Genomic DNA, 18,029 nt, shown 5'->3' on the forward strand with positions numbered 1-18,029 from the left:
GTGATCTTGTCACTTTTTCTTGTCAGTGAATGCATCAGGCATTGTGTTATCAATATTTTGAAGGTGCAGAATACTTCGTACTTCAATTTCACTTTCTTTGGTATGAGAATCAAGATGAGATATAGTGGGTACAGTCCACATTAATTCACGACGTTCATTTAGAACAATCTTATCTCCCCCTAACGGCAGGAATATTGTCTCATCAAAATGGCAATCTGCAAACCGTACAGTGAAGGTATCACCCATCATGGGTTCTAAATACTGAATAATTGATGGTGAATCAAAGCCAATGTAGATTCCCAATCGACGTTGAGGGCCCATTTTTGTACGTTGTGGCGGTGCAATAAGCACAACCAAATGTTCGAAGATGGGAGATATTGGACTAGCTCCCAGAAACAAGTTGTAATGGGGAATATTGATGGTTGGCTATGGGCCTCAACCGAATTAAAGCTGTTGCATGCAAAATTGCATGTCCCTATGCAAAAACTGGCATCTTTTTTTTAATTAGCAAGTGCGCGCTATTATTTGAAGTCTATTAATAAAAGCTTCTGCCAAACCATTTTCAATTCCCATAGACATGCAATAATCATCAAAAGTTTGAGTTGTAAATTCACCAGCATTGTTTAAACGAATGGACTTGATAAAGTAATCTGGGAATTGAGCTTGTAATTTAATTATCTGAGCAAGTAGTTTGGCAAATGCCACATTACATGTAGACAAAAGGCAAACATGTGACCATCTTGTAGAGGCATCAACAAGGACCATAAAATATCGAAATAGTCCACAAGATGGGTCAATTGGTCTGCAAATGTCCCCTTGAATTCTTTGTAGAAAAGATGGGGATTCAATATCTATCTTTGCATAAGATGGTTTAACCACCAATTTCCCTTGTAAGCAAGCTTCGCAAGGGTTGCTTGGCAAAACAATATGTTTAGTCATCAATGGATGTCCATTGGAATTTGTAATAATCCTACGCATCATGGTGGATCCGGGGTGAGCCAAACAGTCATGCCAAAGCATAAAGGTATGTTGATTTTTGAACTGTTGGTTCACAACATGGTATGCCTCAATTGGTTTAATGGTTGTGTAATACAACCCAGATGATAGAGCAACCAATTTTTCCAATATCTGCTTTTGGCAGTTTTTATTGGACATAATGCAAAGATATTTCACATGATTATCATTTGTGGTCTCAATGTGGTATCCATTTAAACGGATATCTCTAAAACTGAGGAGATTTCTTCTAGATCTCGAAGAGTATAAAGTCTCTTGAATGGACAATTGAGTTCCATTTGGTAGCCTAATGTGGGCTCTTCCGAAGCCTTCAATCAGGTCTGCAGGACCTAAGATAGTAGTCACATTGGCTTTAGAAGTTGTTAAAGTGGAGAAATAAACCCGATCGCGAAGGATCGTATGTGTAGTGACACTGTCAGCAAGACATATATCTTCTCCATCCTTCATAACTTGAGAGCACTCAAAATCTCTTTCCATGCCTTCATAAAAAGAAATAATAACAATTAATCAATCTGACTAAGGCATAATATTGTGTTTGTTTATATTCTTATTGATAAAACAATTTAGTCATTGAGTTAGGCGCCAAAAAGAAATATAAATTTCTCTTTTTTCAAACGGAAGTTTAAATAAACAAAAATAATTAAGGAAGACTAGTTAGAAGTAGTTTTAAATGCAACTTCCTTCCGATAACTATATTCGCAAGACATTGTCTAATCATTGACATAAAGTCATTGAGATATCTACTTGTGATAAATTGATGATTATTGGTGATATTCCTTACACAAAGATAAGTACGTAAATATTCCATACACGAGTTAGTTTCATTGATCTTTATCTACATGATGCATTACTACCTTATATATTCTACTTTGAAAAACGTTAAATAGAAATCTATAGGATGATTGCATGTGTGCATGCACGCCTGAACAAGGATATATTTTTTTTAGCAAGACCAAAAAACTGTGAAACTTATAATTAAACCATAATTAGAGACAAGTAGAGTAATGGTAGTAATGGTCATAACAAAAAAATTGGAAATTCAAACTATTCGGGAAAAATATATATATAGTAGAGTAGAAACATTCTTCTTTTATTGAACTTCCAAACTCGAGAGAAAAATATAACTAATAGAAACATCTAATTCAGAGACCAAAAACAAAGGAAAAATACGACTAATGCAAGGAAAACATAATGGGAAAAGTGCCTCAGCATAGGCTGACAACTAGTTGTCGTCAAGGACTCCACCACTAGTCATATCATCAAAATTGCTTCCATTAATGTTCGCAAAAAAATCGGAGACATCAAGCGGGGTAATGTCCAGAGGCTCAGATAAATCCCAATGGTCAGAGCGATCAATCACTATGCCAAAATGTGCTTCAGACGACACACTTCAGACGACATAAGTTTAGTTTTATGTTGTCTGAGTTTTTCAGACGACATAATTTTTTTTTGTGTTGTCTGAATATAGACTAAAACCATACTCGTTCAATTTGAAAAAAAGGTGAGCATTCAGACGACACATTTGTGTAGTTGTAAAAGATGATGATTTCCTATCTCAAAGATCGTTTCATTTTGAAAATATGGTTAGATACAGACAACACTTATATGTTGTTGTAAAATATGGGGATATTTCAAATCTAACCCTACGAGAATATTTGGAATTCCCTCCAAAAAGTTCTAGTCATTTCCCTCTCAAAATGCCGAGACCCTAGCTGACTAGTTAATGGGGGTGACACTCAAACAACACAATTGTGTTGTGTGAAGAAGGTGAATTTCACTTTTTTTTTCCAAGTCGTTTTTGGCATTACTACACATTTACTCCTTCCCATCTCGGCTCACTCTTTCAGCCACATAAAATCCCCATTTTCTCTCTCCACCTCTCGTTTGCTTCCCCGAAACCCAAAATCCCTAAAATCTCTCAATTCCGAAATTTTGTTCAGATCCAGTCCCCGAAACCGTGAAATCAGTTGGAATAACACCATTAGTCAAATCAGAGGACTGAAAAGGAGCGTGAGACTGGCCTGTGAAATCAGTCCTCTATATTCTTGTCTATCTCTTAGAAGCCAATCTTTTCTTCTCTCATCTCCCCTCTCTCTTCCTCTCCCTCACTTCTCCCCCACTCCCCACCACCGATTCTCCCCACCCATCATCTCCGCTGTCCAATTCCGCCACCCTCACACCCTCCCCGCCGTCCAATTTGAGGGGGACGAATGTTGAAAAGGTTTTGTTGTGAGTTGTGAGTTAGGAGTGAGTGGATTGAGTTTTGAGTTTTGAGTTTTGAGGGAGTGAGAGAATTGCAAATAATGTTTAGTGGTGGTGGCTCTTGTGTCTCGAATCACCTACGGCTGCGAGATAGCGACCTCCGCCGCCGCCACCAACCCCAACTTGGTTTTAGGTTCGTCTTTGGCTTTGGATTGGGTACTCAAATCACTGGGCTACGAGTACGACGCTCTCTTAAATCCTTGTCTGCTCGTAGAATCTCATCCTTTCGCTCTATCATTCATTCCAAGTCTCCTCCCGACATTCCTACACTCTCCCACTGTTTCAGGTACTTAATTACTCCTCCATCTCTTTCCACTATTTCTGTTCCCATTCAACCTTTGCTATTATTTATTCTGATCTTTCTTCGATATATATAGTCTATCAAATAATGAAATTGACAACTTGTTTAGAGGTAAGACTAGTATTTGTTAAGACTTGTGGGGCAGCAAGTAACCCAGAATGGGTTATCATCTTTCTAGTCTTATTGATTCAATGGAGAGATACAATGTAGGGATCAGTGTTAATCAATTGATTCATTTGTGCTTATCATGGTTTGGTTTTGATTTTTAATCCTTCAGATACACACACATGCAATGTATGTAAATATTTTGTATGTGGTCAAACCTCTGATTCCTTTTCTTTTGCAAAGCCAACGAGAAGATGAATGCGAGCTTCCCTCCGATGTATTGTCCTCAGTGGCAGGTTTCTTTCTTTCCACCTATTTCCCTGTTTCATTTGTTCACCATATAGCTTTTGGGATTTGCCATATACTTTACTACATAAAATCCGTCATTTTGTGATTAAAGCTATATACATAACTACATAGATATAGATTATGAACAACAACAAATCCCACGATCTTCTGTGATTTAGATTTTGTCAGCTGATAAGTGTGTTATAAGAGTCTGCCTTTTGGCTGAAGTTGGGAAGCTGATATTTGTCAGCTTTTGATTATCTGTGGGGGAATTTTGGTTTGTGGTTTTGAATTGATTTGATTTGCAGAGGGAGCTAGAGTCGTCAATTTTGTTCTGCTGGAGAAACAACAAATATATCAGCTATTATGGTGATGGGATTAGATTGTGGTCAAGTACGTTTCCTTTCAGAAGAGGAATTTGATTTGTTACTTAGCCAAAAGTCCATTATGCATGTGCTTATCCTTTAAGGACGATTAGAACAATCTTATCCACTTCCTTCACTATGGAGTTCTTACTGGGATTAATGCATTTATACTTTCGGTATAGTGAGATACTCTAATCTAATTAATTGTTGTGTTTATCGTTTTCTAATCGAAATTTTTATGAATTACATCATTGATTGATTGATAAGTTGAATACTGCTTGGCATATTTTCAATAGCTCAGCTAGCATTTAGAAGTGCATAAAGATTTCTTTCTTTAATACCATCTGTATTCTGTAGGTATGGTTCCAACATACGGCATCGGATTGTAGAAGATAAGTTGATGAGGCAGCAGGCTCAGCTCTTACTTGATGAGGCTGCTTCCTAGTCCCTCCTGTGTTACCTCTTTGGAAAAGGTAATCTACCTCTTATCCCTATTGTCTTATGATATATGATGTCCTTCACACACACACACACACACACACACACAAAGATACACATTGTGAGCGATGACTTCTAATGTGAGAGTTCTTCTTTTCTGTGTAGGGACCAAAGAGATCCCTAAAGAGCTCATCTTGGTAATTCATTTTCCCTAAAGATCTAAAGCATATTGATTCTTTAGCATTATTGCAGGTATGTGTGTCTTGACTGGTTGTGATTTCCTTCCATCTGTTCCTGGAATTGGGATTGGTAAAGCTTATGCCTTGGTTTCTAAGTATAGGGCCATTTTTGTTTTATTATAAATTTTTGCTTATTTAGAAGCATTATTCAGACGACATAATTTTTTGATACTATATTGCCATACATTACTTTTGGCATTTGACAGGATCAAATTTCTATATTGAATAAAGAGAATGGCTCATTGAAACAAAATCTGGACACAACTATTGCATCTCTAAATGCCTCTAGAATTGAAAACTACAAAGCGGCAGCAAATGGGACCAGCTTGCACAAGGTAGTGGCTTATATATGAAGTTAATTAAGTTGCATCAGTTAACATCAATTCCACTCAATATGTGCTGCAAGCTTGCCATTGTTTAAATTCTGCTTCAAGTCGCGTCAAACTTCTTGATGAGATATCTACTATCATATCTACATGGGTTTGTAGTTAGAAAAGTATGTCACTAAGACACTATGTACTAGTTTTGCTGGTTTGAACCAACATTTTAGCTATCTGGCAATGTCATGGTAGAATCCCTAGCACTTGAATGTTTTTATTTATTTTTATTTTTTTTTAGCATGTCTTGATTCTGCATCAACTAAGTGAGCATGCACCCTTTTATATTTATTTTTTATTAATCAATAAGAGACGATGCTTGAGCTATGTTAGTTAACTAAGTAAGCTTGGATTGTTCAGGGAAGTAGTAATCAGTCACCCAACCGACAACAAAGATTGACAGGTCAAGCAAAAACCAGCTACTCTGGACACCAGAAACAAAATGGTGGTGTCTATACACAAAATGGGAATGGGATAAGCAATGGGATTGCGCATCTTTCAAACATGCAGGGGAATGAAACGGTAATGCACATTGTTTTCTGTTTTATCTTTTAGCTTTGAAAAAAAAAAAAATATATATATATATATATCTCACTGTCCCACATTGTATGTTTAGTAGATTTAGGATCAGAGCTTTTCTAGTTGTGATTCTGCTATAATTTTCATCTAAACAGAATTTTATGGTCTATAAGAATGAACCTTTTTTTTCTTTTTTCTTTTTTCCAAGAAAACCTTAGTATCCTGCATATGTCAGTTATGTTCTAGTTTAGCTAAGGCGCACTGTTTGATTTTGTTGACAATCTTTTTCGGTTTGGTTGTAGCTGGAAGATTGTTCTTGTAATTGGAACTGTATGCTTTAATGTTTACTGCACTTTTGCATTGATTTGTTGTTTTGGCTGAGCTTATCTGGGTTTTCATTAAAGATGCTAATTGGGTCTTCAACTAGAAATCATGGGTTATTTGCATATTAGTCTAACGTTTAGATTGGGGAATTGAAGATGCTTTGTCAATTCCATATCAACTTCTCACTACTCAGCTTACAACTACATTGTATTTGCAGGAGCATCTACAATTCAGTATCATCTCTTTATCAGCATATATTGCAGGATTGGGGTCCTAAGGGAAATTGGAAAAAGGTGGTTTGATGCTCTTCTGTTGTTGTTAAAAGTACTAAGAGCCACTCCAATTAATGTTAGCTACAATGCATGGTGCATTAAACTAGCTAGAATTCTGCTGGTGATATATACATCCCACAATAACTGCGCTTAACTTTTCAGCTTTCACCGATTTTAAGCTCAGTTAAGCTCAGTTATTGTGGGATGTATAACAGAAGTTCAAATATCAATCAAGGATCAGGTTTATTGTTTGTATGTCTAAGGACTTGATGAACTGCTTTGCTGTTTCCTTGTTTGTTTTGATGAAAATGTTGTTTAGTAGATTTTTGAATATTACATTTTAGAACTTAATTTCTTCACTGTGCTTCAGTTATGGTGATGAAAAAGTTTTCTGGTATTTTTATTTGACTATATGTCATAACATTGCTGGAAGAAACTAAGGAAATGCTAATTTTCTTCCAAAAGTGTTACACAGGAAAAGTCTTTCCTGTTCAAGAAACCATAAAAACTTTTTTCAACTAGGATACCTTTCCACCACTATATTTTTTTTTTCCCTTTCTTTCAAAGAGCAGATTATTTGGGAAAAGCATGGCTTGAAGCTATCCAACAGTGAATGTACCCTGTTAATGGGTATTAGTTTGGGATTCAACCCCCACAAAAATGAGTATGTTTGCTTGCGTGTGTGTGGTTCAGAAAGCGAGAGAGTACATATCTAATAACCATCAAGTTTTGAGTGCTTTGAACAGAGGATATCATTACTAATAAACATCAAGTTTTAATTGCTTTGAACACAGGATAATTATATATGGTATTTGAATGCTTGGTTTACTGGAAGTGTACATGCATATGGTTTTCTGTAATTTAGTTTGTAGAGGCACTATTCTTCCCCATTAGCTGTCACCAATAATTCATGATATACTAAAACCTTCATGCAAAAACTAAACTTATTGTTTGGAAACAAACATAACCATTGCATGCATACGTTATTCGTTTCAGTCAAGTCTAACTTCTTGTTGATTTACTAATCGCCTCGGCAACTCAAGAAACTGCTCTTGCTTCCACCACAGTTAGGTCTATTTCCATCACCTTGACCGACCTGGATGTGCTTGATTGTCCTATTTGCTATGAATCCTTGACCATCCCCGTCTTTCAGGTCGCTTCTTTTATAATCATTTCTCATTCTAGTTTTGAAATTTTGGGTTGACTGCTTGTTTATTATTATAGTTCCTGTTATTTTGATTGCCAATTGGTTTCTGAATTTAAAGCAGGTTGCATTTCATATGATTAATGCTTATAAGTTGATAGGTATTTCTTGTGATAGATTGTGGGGCATCCTAGTTATTGTTGTTAATTAAGTTGGGGTTGTAGGTTTGTGGGTTTATGGAAATGGATATTTCCATTTGTTTTTCTGCACAGTTAAATGCAACCCTTCACCAGTTGGCATGATTCTTTAATAAACTGAGCAGAAGGTCTACATTTGAGCACAAAGTTAGGATCTCTGTATTGTTGTGGTTTCTGAGTTTCAATCCGATTCTAGTACTTGTTAGTGGTCACTTTAAGTTGCTTGGATTCTTTTCCAATAACGTTGAAATCTTCTGTTGTCAATATGTATATTTCTAGACCTTCCTATTTTCAAGTGGTCTTCAGTTCTTCAACTTTTCAAAAATACATGCTTATATGATCTCACTAGATAGTTATATGGCCTTAATTTGGCTTCTGCCTAGCTATTCCATGGGGAGTCAGGCCTAGGATCTAATCATGTTAGTAATTCTCATTTGGTATAAGCAACAAGTAATTCATATCGTATGCAAAAGTTCAAAGTGGCCTCATTTCTGTTGTTATCTTTTGGTTCATAACCATAATAACCTATATATTGATGGTCGATTTTGCGGTACCAGATTACTATTAATACAATATCCGCTTAGACTATGGTAGTCAAACTTCTCTCTTAATTAATAAAATGATACTAAATAGAAGGTATGGTTTGAAGTCATTGAGGACTATCACTATTAGGTATCCAAAATGGTAATAAGAACATTAAAACTGACAGAGTTTTGGTTAGGGACTATCAATATACCCCATCTTTAGTCATGAAAGTTAACATCACACTTTTTGTTGCAGTGCTCTGGTTTGGGGGTCTAGCGCAAAACACAAGCCCTAAAGAGTTGGAAAGGTTAATTTTTTCTGAATCCAGCATGTTATCTCTTTCGTTTGCTTGTGCTTAATTTATTAAAATTAATAAATATTCCTTGTGTCAATCAAATGCATGTTTTGTGTTGGTTTGGCAACAGGAGCATCTGCTCGAAGATGAGGATATTGTTTAGATTATCAAAAAGGTGTGATTTGGCAGGAACTCAGAAATATGTGCAACCTTAGCATCAAGATATCGTTTGTAGGACTAAAGCTTTTGAGACACACAAGCTTGTACTTTGCAGAGTATACAACACTCTTTTTGTCTGTTCTTTTAGTCGTAAGGGTAGGTAATGTTTAAGGCAGCTTGTTAAGTGATATCAAGGAATCTTACTGCACCTTTTTGTTATCAAAGCTATTCTTGGTACGTAGTGTGTTCTTTGTGAATGAATATCATCTACTATGAGATTGAAAGATTGCGCATATACGAAAGGAACTTGATGCTATAAAATGTTTTCTGTGCCAGATATATAAGGAAGCTAAGAAGTTTGCTTATTAGAATGGAGCAAAGGTGGTTGCTGTTTATGGTGGAGCGCCAATGGGTCAGCAGGTTTGTGTCTCTGCAGGCTCACTGGCCATTCTGTTTTCTGTGACCACTTCTATGATTCGGGTGATTCCATTCATGATCAGATTGTGAAACTGGTACAGCAGTACACCTAGCTAGTTCCTTTATTAACTTGTGTCTAGTAGAAATTTTTCATTCATTAAGCATTTGAACTTGTCTGCAGATCCAGATTAGTGGATATGGGTTATTTTGAACTGATGTTCATGATTAGGTTTGTATACATGAGACAATGGTGGATTAATGGAAATTGCAATGAATGATTTTGGATGTGGATTTTATGGTTTCATGAATGGGCAATTTTAATTTCCAAAATGCATGCATACCAATTGTAACAGAGGACTACTAATATATGTTATCTCAAATTGCAAGCTACAACAAAAGCACACTAATGTGTGGTTGCAGCTGCACAAAAGCAACACAAAAACCAATTAGAAGTCTATTGTCTTTTTGGCAGTGGGACGACAGAAAATTGTAGTCTAAATGGCAAAACAACAACATAAGTTAGATGGAATTGTTGGCTAAAGAGTATAACAACAACAAATAAGTGTGGTTGGACTTGATCACAGACAATATAAAACACGTACTATTAGTGGTCCTTTTTATATTCAGACCACAAATATTTGTCGTCTTAATAACCTCAAACGACAGTAAATTGTCGTTGTAATGAGACTGACATAACAGAAATAATATGATATCTATTGTCTAAACCATTTCCCAACATCACATAAGTACAATTTCAAAACCTTACATAACACTTAAATGTCATATAAATCTACCATAGAACGACACTTAATTGTCCTCTGATGCACTTTATGACCACAGATAATTGTTGTTTAAAGTCAATTTGCACAACATTTAATTGTTGTTGTATGCTAGAAGACACAATAGTATTTACAAAAGTCTGTGGTTGTTTTGTTTATCAGACAATACAAAAATGTTGTTTGAGTGCTTTTAAAGATACAGATCACAATGTTCCCAAAATGCAAAACTCATCAGACAACACAAGACTTTTATTTTTTTATGTCGTCTGATGCCCCCAAGAGACGACACCGTACTAGACGACATATTTTTGTTCGTTCAGACGACAGAACAGTTCTGTCGTCTGAAGGCCTTTTTGGCATAGTGAATGTAGTTTGTCTCCACATTTTTCTATTTTTCAGGAAAGCTTTATAGAGTGCTACCAAATGGTCTTCTGCACGACAAGTACGAGCCCAATAGTCTTTACCACCACATCTAAGACAAACATTGTCTTCATTTTTATGAGTTTTGATCATCTGACCATTTCCTTTAGTAATCTTGGCATTGTTCCTTGGACCCAACTGCTGGTTGTAGCCCCCATGAGTTTGACCATTTTGTCGACCCTGATCATGTCTACAGCCACATTTATGGGCTTTGTTATGCCTTCCACCACGTCCATGACCACTAGTAAAAATAACATTCGCTTCAAGGAATGGATGTGATCCTGTAGGGCGAGACTGATGGTTCTTCATTAAGAGCTCATTGTTTTGCTCAGCCACTAGAAGACAAGAGATGAGATCAGAGTATTTGGTGAATCCTCTTTCTCGGTATTGTTGCTGTAAGACCATATTTGAGGCATGAAAGGTGGAGAAGGTCTTTTCAAGCATCAGGGCCTGAGTGACAGTTTCTCCATAAAGATTCATCTGGGAGGTGATCCTGAACATGGCAGAATTGTAATCTATCACAAAACTGTAATCTTGAAGGCGCAGATGCGTCCATTCATAACGTGCCATAGGGAGCACAGCAGTCTTTTGATGAGCGAATCTATCTGCCAAGCCTGTCCATAGCTCAAGTGGGTCTTTGACAGTTAAGTACTCATCCTTCAATCCCTGATGGAGATGGTAGTGTAGAAAAATCATGGCCTTATTTATATACATATTAAATATGCGATAAGTAATGAAACAGCAAACATATATCCATTATGTTAAGAAAGTATATCATATATATATAGGGACATGTTAAAGATCATATGAAACCATATATATATATATATAATATATATATATATATATTACACAGTAAATGTAAAAATTGCTGAAAAAGTAAACTGAAGTATAAGACTCATAGATCTTGCATAATGGTTAGAAGCAACAAAGTTGCACCATAAGGACTCGTGGGTCATCATAGAGTGTTAAATAAAAGAATAGAGCGTGTTAATAATGTGTTATAAAGTATTGACTTATTTTGTAGAGGGTGTACGTAGAGAGTAAGAAATGTATAAAGAGAGATGAGGGGAAAATGAAGAAGTATATTATTCAGTCTCAGAGGCCTCCCTTATATAGAGGTAAGGTTTACATGAAAAGTGTTCAGACTATTAAGATATTATATGTAGGTCCCTAACTAATAACGTGAACAACCACATAAGAAATAATATTTACATCAGTAACCTAAATTTTAAGATTTATTTTTTACAATTGAAGAAAAAAAAAATTATACAAACAATACCTCAAAATAATTTCATTCATCACTTTAGTACACATTTAAACTCTATCTCACACACACATATTGTATATCTCTTACATAGACGCGAGCCGCATGACATGTCTATCTATGTGCTTCATGTTTTGCTTCAGTGAGGTAGCAATAATTCTTACTAAACTTTCGACTTGAGAATCGGGATAAGACCAATGAGGAATGAATTGTAGATTTTGATTTTGAAGCAGTTTTAATTTCTTTTGTGAGACAACATGCACCATATTTGTTTTGCTAAGGATGATCGGCACCTTCAATGCATGAGGAATACAACCTTTGTCACAAAAAGGTTATGAAACACTGGTTGACTTAAAACTTAATTGTTTATATATAAATGGTGAAGGGAGGCTATTGAGACATACTCTAGTGAAGTTAGAAGAGTTGGAGAGGAGCTTCTGAGGTTTCAATCTTTAATCATGGGGATGGAGAAGGATGCTCTTCTCGGACTGCATCAAGAGTTGCTCCGACCTCTATCTGCGGCCTACTATCCTCAGTGCTCAATGCATGACAAAGTACTTGGTCTAAAAGCACACACAGACAAAACGAGCTTAGCCATAGTTATGTAACAAGATGATGTAATGGGACTTACAATTCAAACACAACGGAAAATGGGTACCGATCAAGCCAACTCATGATGTTGTGAATGTTGGAGATATTATTGAGGTACATCATCTTCCATTACGCTCCTTATGCTTACGATTGTGCGATATGACAGATATGGAGTAATGGGAAGTACAAGAGCATTGAACACAGAGTTGTAACAAACGATAGCAAGGCGAGGATCTCTTATGCAACCTATTATTTAGCACATCCAAATGCGGAAATTGAACCCCTTCATCAAATGGTTCTCAAGTCACCGGGGTCCCTTCCGTTGAAATTTAAGAAAGTCACCTATGAGGATTATCTGAGCCAAGCCAAGAAGATGCTATCTGAAAGGAAGGCACTTGGCATTGAAGTTGCCAAGATTGCAAGTTAAAGAAGCAGCAGCAAAGGACAATAGAAATAAAAGATCTAAATCAAGTCTTGATCATGACTTTAATAAATGGACTTGTTATTAATATGAAAAATATTGTTAAGATCATCTAACGGTTGATTTACTGAAATATAATTGAAAAATAGATTTCACACCTGTTTATAAGAAAGTCTTCATGAATTCCTCATTTTGAAGGTCCTCATTAGAGCATCTCTCTTTCTTGTAAAACATATGCAAAATATTATCCAAACTAACTTTTGGTTGTCAATATTTACTGAAATTTAAATTGACATTTGGTTTTTCATCAGATTTTCTATAAACCTGAAATTCTGAACTTTTCATTGAAATCCTAAATTACGAACCTTGGTTGTTTTACATATATAAAAGAATTTTTGTACTTTTTGGAGAATCATCTTTCATGTACTCCCTCATTAAGCACATATCTGAAAGTCTCATTCATCTTATAGGAGAATGCATATGTTCTTCACGAAGATTTGGATGGTACCATTCATCAAAATATATAGATCTAACCGTCTTCCACAACAGATTCTATTGATACTGATACTTGGTTGATTAGAAAATAACACTGAAATTTATACTCCACATTTTACAATCCGTATTTTTTTTTTTCTTTTTTTAACTGCAATTTTATCTATTAACTTAATTTTTTTTTTTATAAGACAATCAACAAAAAAAAAAAGGAGATTAGAGTGTGAATTACATTTGCTAATCTCACCGCTCTTCCTAATTGGCTTTTGGGCCAAACCTGAAGTTAGTCAATGAGTTCCTAACTTTCTATTTTCTCTCTTGGGCCATGTCACTCCCCCAATGATTTAGCTCCCAAAATAGAAACAATAAAAAACAAAAATAGCGGCCAAAACGTGGAATATTCTGTCTCCCATAAAATGCTGTCTTCTCATTACTTCATTAGGTAGGTCGTCCACTAGTCTACTAGTACCAGTCCTCACTCCAAAAAGCCTTCACTCAGCTGTAAAGTATCACCCCCCGCTATTATTCCCGATCCCCCCACAACGACATGTCGTCCATCCTCCTCCGCTATTCACCATAGCAGTCAAACCCAACTTTTTCAAATTCAAATCTTAGATTCGACGACACTTCGTTTCATCCTCGCATTCGATACGTGTGCGATTGCGTACCACGTACCTCGTTATTTTTATTTTTATTTTTTTAATTATTTTCCTGTTTTTTTTGTAAGCACCACGCTTTAACGAACAACGCGCTCCCTTCAATCGCCCTCATAAAAAAGCTCTGCTCTTGTTCTTTTTTACTTTCCTCTCTCTCTCTCTCTCTCTCTCTCTCTCTGGCTTCACTAGGGTTCAAAATCTCACAGTACGATCTCAGCTCCACCCCCATTGGATTCCAATTCGTTCTTGATTTCCGAGCTCTAATTTAACTTCACCGGATTCAATTCCTCCATAAAGCAACAGTCTTTGGCCTCTTTTCCCTCTTCCCCCAATTCAGCCCCGTTTTGTGAAATTAGGGATTAGCTCATCTCCGATGGCCTCCATGGGCGCCTCCTACTGGTGCTACACGTGCAGCCGCATGATTCGGGTCCGGGTCCGGGCCCAAGACTCGATCTTTTGCCCCGACTGCGGCGCCGGGTTCATCGAGGAGATCCAGACCCCGACCCGATCCCCTCTCAACCACCCATTTCCGGCCGCCGCGATGTTCCTCGACAGCACGCCGATATCGCAGAGCCCGAGCCCCAGGCTGCGGCGGAGCCAGAGGAGCAGCCGCGACCGATCCCCTTTCAACCCGGTGATCGTGCTCCGCGGCCCGCCGGATTCCGGAGCCCCGGCTACGGAAACCGACCCGGGGACTTTTGAGCTGTACTACGACGACGGAGCGGGGTTGGGGCTTCGGCCGCTGCCGTCGAGCATGTCGGATTTCTTGATGGGGTCGGGTTTCGACCGGTTGCTCCACCAGTTGACCCAATTGGAGAACGGGGTCGGAAGATTGGACCACCCGCCGGCGTCGAAAGCCGCGATCGAGTCGATGCCGGTGATCAAAATCGAGGACAGCCACGTCACGACGGAGTCGCACTGCGCGGTGTGTAAGGAGGCGTTTGAGCTTGATTCGGAGGCGCGTGAGATGCCCTGTAAGCACATTTACCATAATGATTGTATCTTTCCTTGGCTTTCGATTCGGAATTCGTGCCCGGTGTGTCGTCATCAGCTGCCGAGTGACGTACGCGGCGGCGGTGGGAGTGGCAGGCCCTCACTGGAGACTGCTCTGATCGGAGAGGAAGAGACTGTGGGATTGACTATATGGAGGTTACCGGGAGGCGGATTCGCTGTGGGGAGGTTCACCGGAGGAAGAAGAGCGGCGGAGCGTGAGCTTCCGGTGGTGTACACTGAGATGGACGGTGGGTTCAACACTGCTGGTGGTGCTCCGAGGATGATTTCGTTGGCTTCGAGTGGAAGAAGAACAAGGGAGAGTGGTGGTTTTGCTAGAGCTTTTCGAAGTTTCTTCTCCTTTTTTGGGAGGCTTAGGAGCTCATCTTCAAGGTCGAGCTCGGAGTCTCGTTTAGCAAGAAGAAGTCGGAGCAGTAGTGTGTTCAGTAGATCTTCACGGCGGCGGAATCAGGGCTGGGCTTTTGAAGATGATGAGAACTGATGGAGGTTTAGCTTCTCTTATTAGTTTTGGTTATGCGTTTGATTGGAATTCTGGTAATGTCTGTACATTTATGGTTTATTTGCTGTAAATAGCAATACAGGTCACTAAGACCGAAGAATCTATGAATTGTGACTGTTGATGAGATGGAAATTTTGAATTGGTAGGACTAGTTTTCGACTTTTCGAAGATGTGGAAGGAGGAGAAGTAAGTAAGCTTAAGGTGTTAGGAGCTTTGCGGTTGGCATTGTAGAAGCCTTTGTGTTGGTGTTCGTATCATTGTTAGGTTTTAAGGCCTCTCTCTTGTTGCAGACTAGCAGTGAATTAACTTAGAAGCTGATTGCTGCTTTTGGTCTGTTGTTGTATTAGAATTGTTCTTATTCAATCTAAAGTGATTAATTTCTCTCTTCATTGCTGCGATGTTTATTTCGAGATGCCAATCTCTTACTTACAGTGATCTAAAATGCTCTGCATCTTTGTGTCATTTAATGGTGTGATATTTCCATTTAGCAATGTTTGATTCGAGAATCTCACTTATAGTGATATCTAAATTGCTCTGCATCGTTCATGTTCTTATAGGTGCATGTGAAATTGCATCTTCATCTGAAACAAAACAAAATAATCATTCTTCGAATCGAGTTTTGTGCAATTATTTAGCTAGGTTATTGTTGTGCATTCTCTTTATAAAACCATTGGTTGCTAGTTGCAAGTTCATTGATAACCATAAAGGATTTAGTGGTCAAGTTTGTTCCTTTTATAAAGGTGTTCTTTTTATCTTCTACGTAATTGCTTTGGTAGTGTGGGTGACTCTGGAACAATGTGACAAAAGTTTTTTCAATCACTTCTGCTGATTGGGTAATGTCATCTCAAGAATACCTTCATGGCTAAGATGAAGCAAAGGTTTGTTGCTTTGCTTCCTTTATATTGCTGCCACTCGAGTAATGTCATATCAGGAATATCTTCTTAGCTAAGATGAAGCAGCTTCCTTGTTATTGCTGCCCCTATAGTGTTGTTTTTTAGGAAGATCTTCTGGATTGTTAGATGAAGCAATAAAGTGAATAAAATGTACTGCTCTGGATCATATGGTCTAGAGGATAGATTCTGGGGGTGCAGCTTGATAATTCATCAATCCAAGCATTTGTTTTTGCATGGAATGCGGAAATTATTTGCTCGAACTATTAAAGGTCTATTCAAGCAGCCAAACCATGTATGGGAGACTTCATTGTTCTGGGGGTGCGGCTTGATAATTCATCACTCCAAGCATTTGTCTTTGCATGGAATGTGGAAATTTGCTCGAACAATTTAAGGTCTATTCACGCAGCTAAACCATGTATAGGAAATTTCAAATGTTCTTTGTTTGATCATAGTGTGATGGTTACGTTGATGCTAGTGTATGTTGACAGTCACTTTCTTGAAAAGTTTTCGCCTCGGTCATTTTTCTGCACTAGTTATTGCCCCAGCCAGCTCCTACGGGGTGTCTAGGTCCCAAAGAACTGAACAAGGCACAGTGGCAAGTAGATGTTGACTCAATTAGGACTTGGGACCCAAGCCTTATCTTTGAAACCACAGAAATCTTTTGAGTACTGATGTGGCCTCATGACCCTATCCATTTGGAAGGAAAAAAATATCTGTGGGTTGCTGAATACAAACCATAACCGTGTCATTTTAAAACCCAATTCAACCCCTGATCGATTTGCTCTCCTACCCCAGAAATTGAAAACAAACAGATTTCTTTGAAATGGCTTCAATGTCTTCTTCACCTCTGACTATGCTTTCCGCAGAAACACTGAAGCAACCAACGTTAGTTGGTAACCCCTTAGCGGGGTCAAGAGCTCTATTATGGAAGAGGACTGAGAAGAACAAGAAGCGAGCATTGACGGTAGTTGCAGCGGTTGGAGATGTATCCGCCGATAGCACACCATACTTGATTGGTGGTGCTGCTCTTGTGGCTCTGGTTGGAACTGCCTTCCCAATCCTCTTCTCCCGCAAGGACACGTAATTACCATACCATCTCTCATAATTTCATTGCTAAACATGATTTCCTTTTATGCTTCTTCAAAACCGAAATTTGGAAAATTGAAGCTTCATTCTTGGATGCTGTGTTTTCTGTTGTGTTCTAGATGTCCTGAATGCGATGGGGCAGGGTTCGTTCGGAAGTCGGGGGTGGCCTTGAGAGCCAATGCAGCACGGAAAGACCAGGCTCAGATTGTGTGTGCTAATTGCAATGGCCTGGGCAAGCTCAACCAAGTTGACAAATCTTAGAGAGTCAGATCTCTCTTCTCCTTTCATTCCTTTAAACCTTTCTACTTCCTTACTGGTCTATAAGTGTAACTTTTACATGATCGAATTTATTTCTGTGCATAAGGCTTTGCCATATTTCCACTCTGATAATTAAAAGGATGCAGCAGTACTTTTATTCAGAGCAGAGCTTTGCTCGAATTGTCACGAGCTAAGAGTGTTGTTAAAGTTGGCTTGTAACCTACCACCTCTACCAATTTGCATCACAAGAATAATGCCGCAATTTGCTATGTTGACTGTTTAGATAGTTGATGATGCTATCGGAAAATGATTTGCAATGAGGGAAATTGTACTATTCATCGATTTATTGGTACACTAAGTAAACTTAGTTCAATAGAAAGGTAGATTATTTCGTTACAAAAGTAAAATAGAGCTA

General features: G+C 38.0%; 3 protein-coding genes and 1 long non-coding RNA gene across 4 annotated transcripts; 3 read left to right on the plus strand and 1 right to left on the minus strand.

Moving 5' to 3' along the window:
- The first annotated feature begins 7,518 nt into the window (after positions 1-7,518).
- On the plus strand, positions 7,519-9,532 carry LOC121052051. The gene is made up of 4 exons (XR_005807855.1): positions 7,519-7,657; positions 8,626-8,677; positions 8,796-9,058; positions 9,161-9,532. It is a non-coding gene; the product is annotated as an uncharacterized LOC121052051 (long non-coding RNA).
- Positions 9,533-9,979: 447 nt separating this feature from the next.
- LOC121052268 lies at positions 9,980-11,136 on the minus strand. Its single transcript, XM_040516961.1, has 2 exons — positions 10,467-11,136; positions 9,980-10,002 (listed from the first exon to the last, which is right to left on the minus strand). Exons 1-2 carry the CDS (start codon positions 11,134-11,136, stop codon positions 9,980-9,982), a joined length of 693 nt encoding a protein of 230 aa, XP_040372895.1.
- Positions 11,137-13,970: 2,834 nt separating this feature from the next.
- Positions 13,971-15,766, plus strand: LOC112191648 (probable E3 ubiquitin-protein ligase RHC2A). The gene has a single exon (XM_024331031.2). It carries the CDS (start codon positions 14,241-14,243, stop codon positions 15,357-15,359), a length of 1,119 nt encoding a protein of 372 aa, XP_024186799.1. The 5' UTR covers positions 13,971-14,240; the 3' UTR covers positions 15,360-15,766.
- Positions 15,767-16,985: 1,219 nt separating this feature from the next.
- Positions 16,986-17,775, plus strand: LOC112191649. Its single transcript, XM_024331032.2, has 2 exons — positions 16,986-17,350; positions 17,476-17,775. The coding sequence occupies exons 1-2, from the start codon at positions 17,094-17,096 to the stop codon at positions 17,615-17,617; spliced, it is 399 nt and encodes a 132-aa protein (XP_024186800.1). The 5' UTR covers positions 16,986-17,093; the 3' UTR covers positions 17,618-17,775.
- The last annotated feature ends 254 nt before the right edge of the window (positions 17,776-18,029 follow it).

The sequence above is a fragment of the Rosa chinensis genome, chromosome 3, assembly GCF_002994745.2.
Source record: "Rosa chinensis cultivar Old Blush chromosome 3, RchiOBHm-V2, whole genome shotgun sequence".
Lineage (NCBI taxonomy): Eukaryota > Viridiplantae > Streptophyta > Magnoliopsida > Rosales > Rosaceae > Rosa > Rosa chinensis.

Coding starts and splice junctions, on each gene's coding strand:
- LOC121052268 (XM_040516961.1), bottom strand. CDS start 11,136: ATGATTTTTCTACACTACCATCTCCATCAGGGATTGAAGGATGAGTAC. Junction 10,003..10,466: donor TGGTAAAGACTATTGGGCTC/GTACTTGTCGTG, acceptor GTGTTATGTAAG/GTTTTGAAATTGTACTTATG.
- LOC112191648 (XM_024331031.2), top strand. CDS start 14,241: ATGGCCTCCATGGGCGCCTCCTACTGGTGCTACACGTGCAGCCGCATG.
- LOC112191649 (XM_024331032.2), top strand. CDS start 17,094: ATGGCTTCAATGTCTTCTTCACCTCTGACTATGCTTTCCGCAGAAACA. Junction 17,351..17,475: donor CTCTTCTCCCGCAAGGACAC/GTAATTACCATA, acceptor GTTGTGTTCTAG/ATGTCCTGAATGCGATGGGG.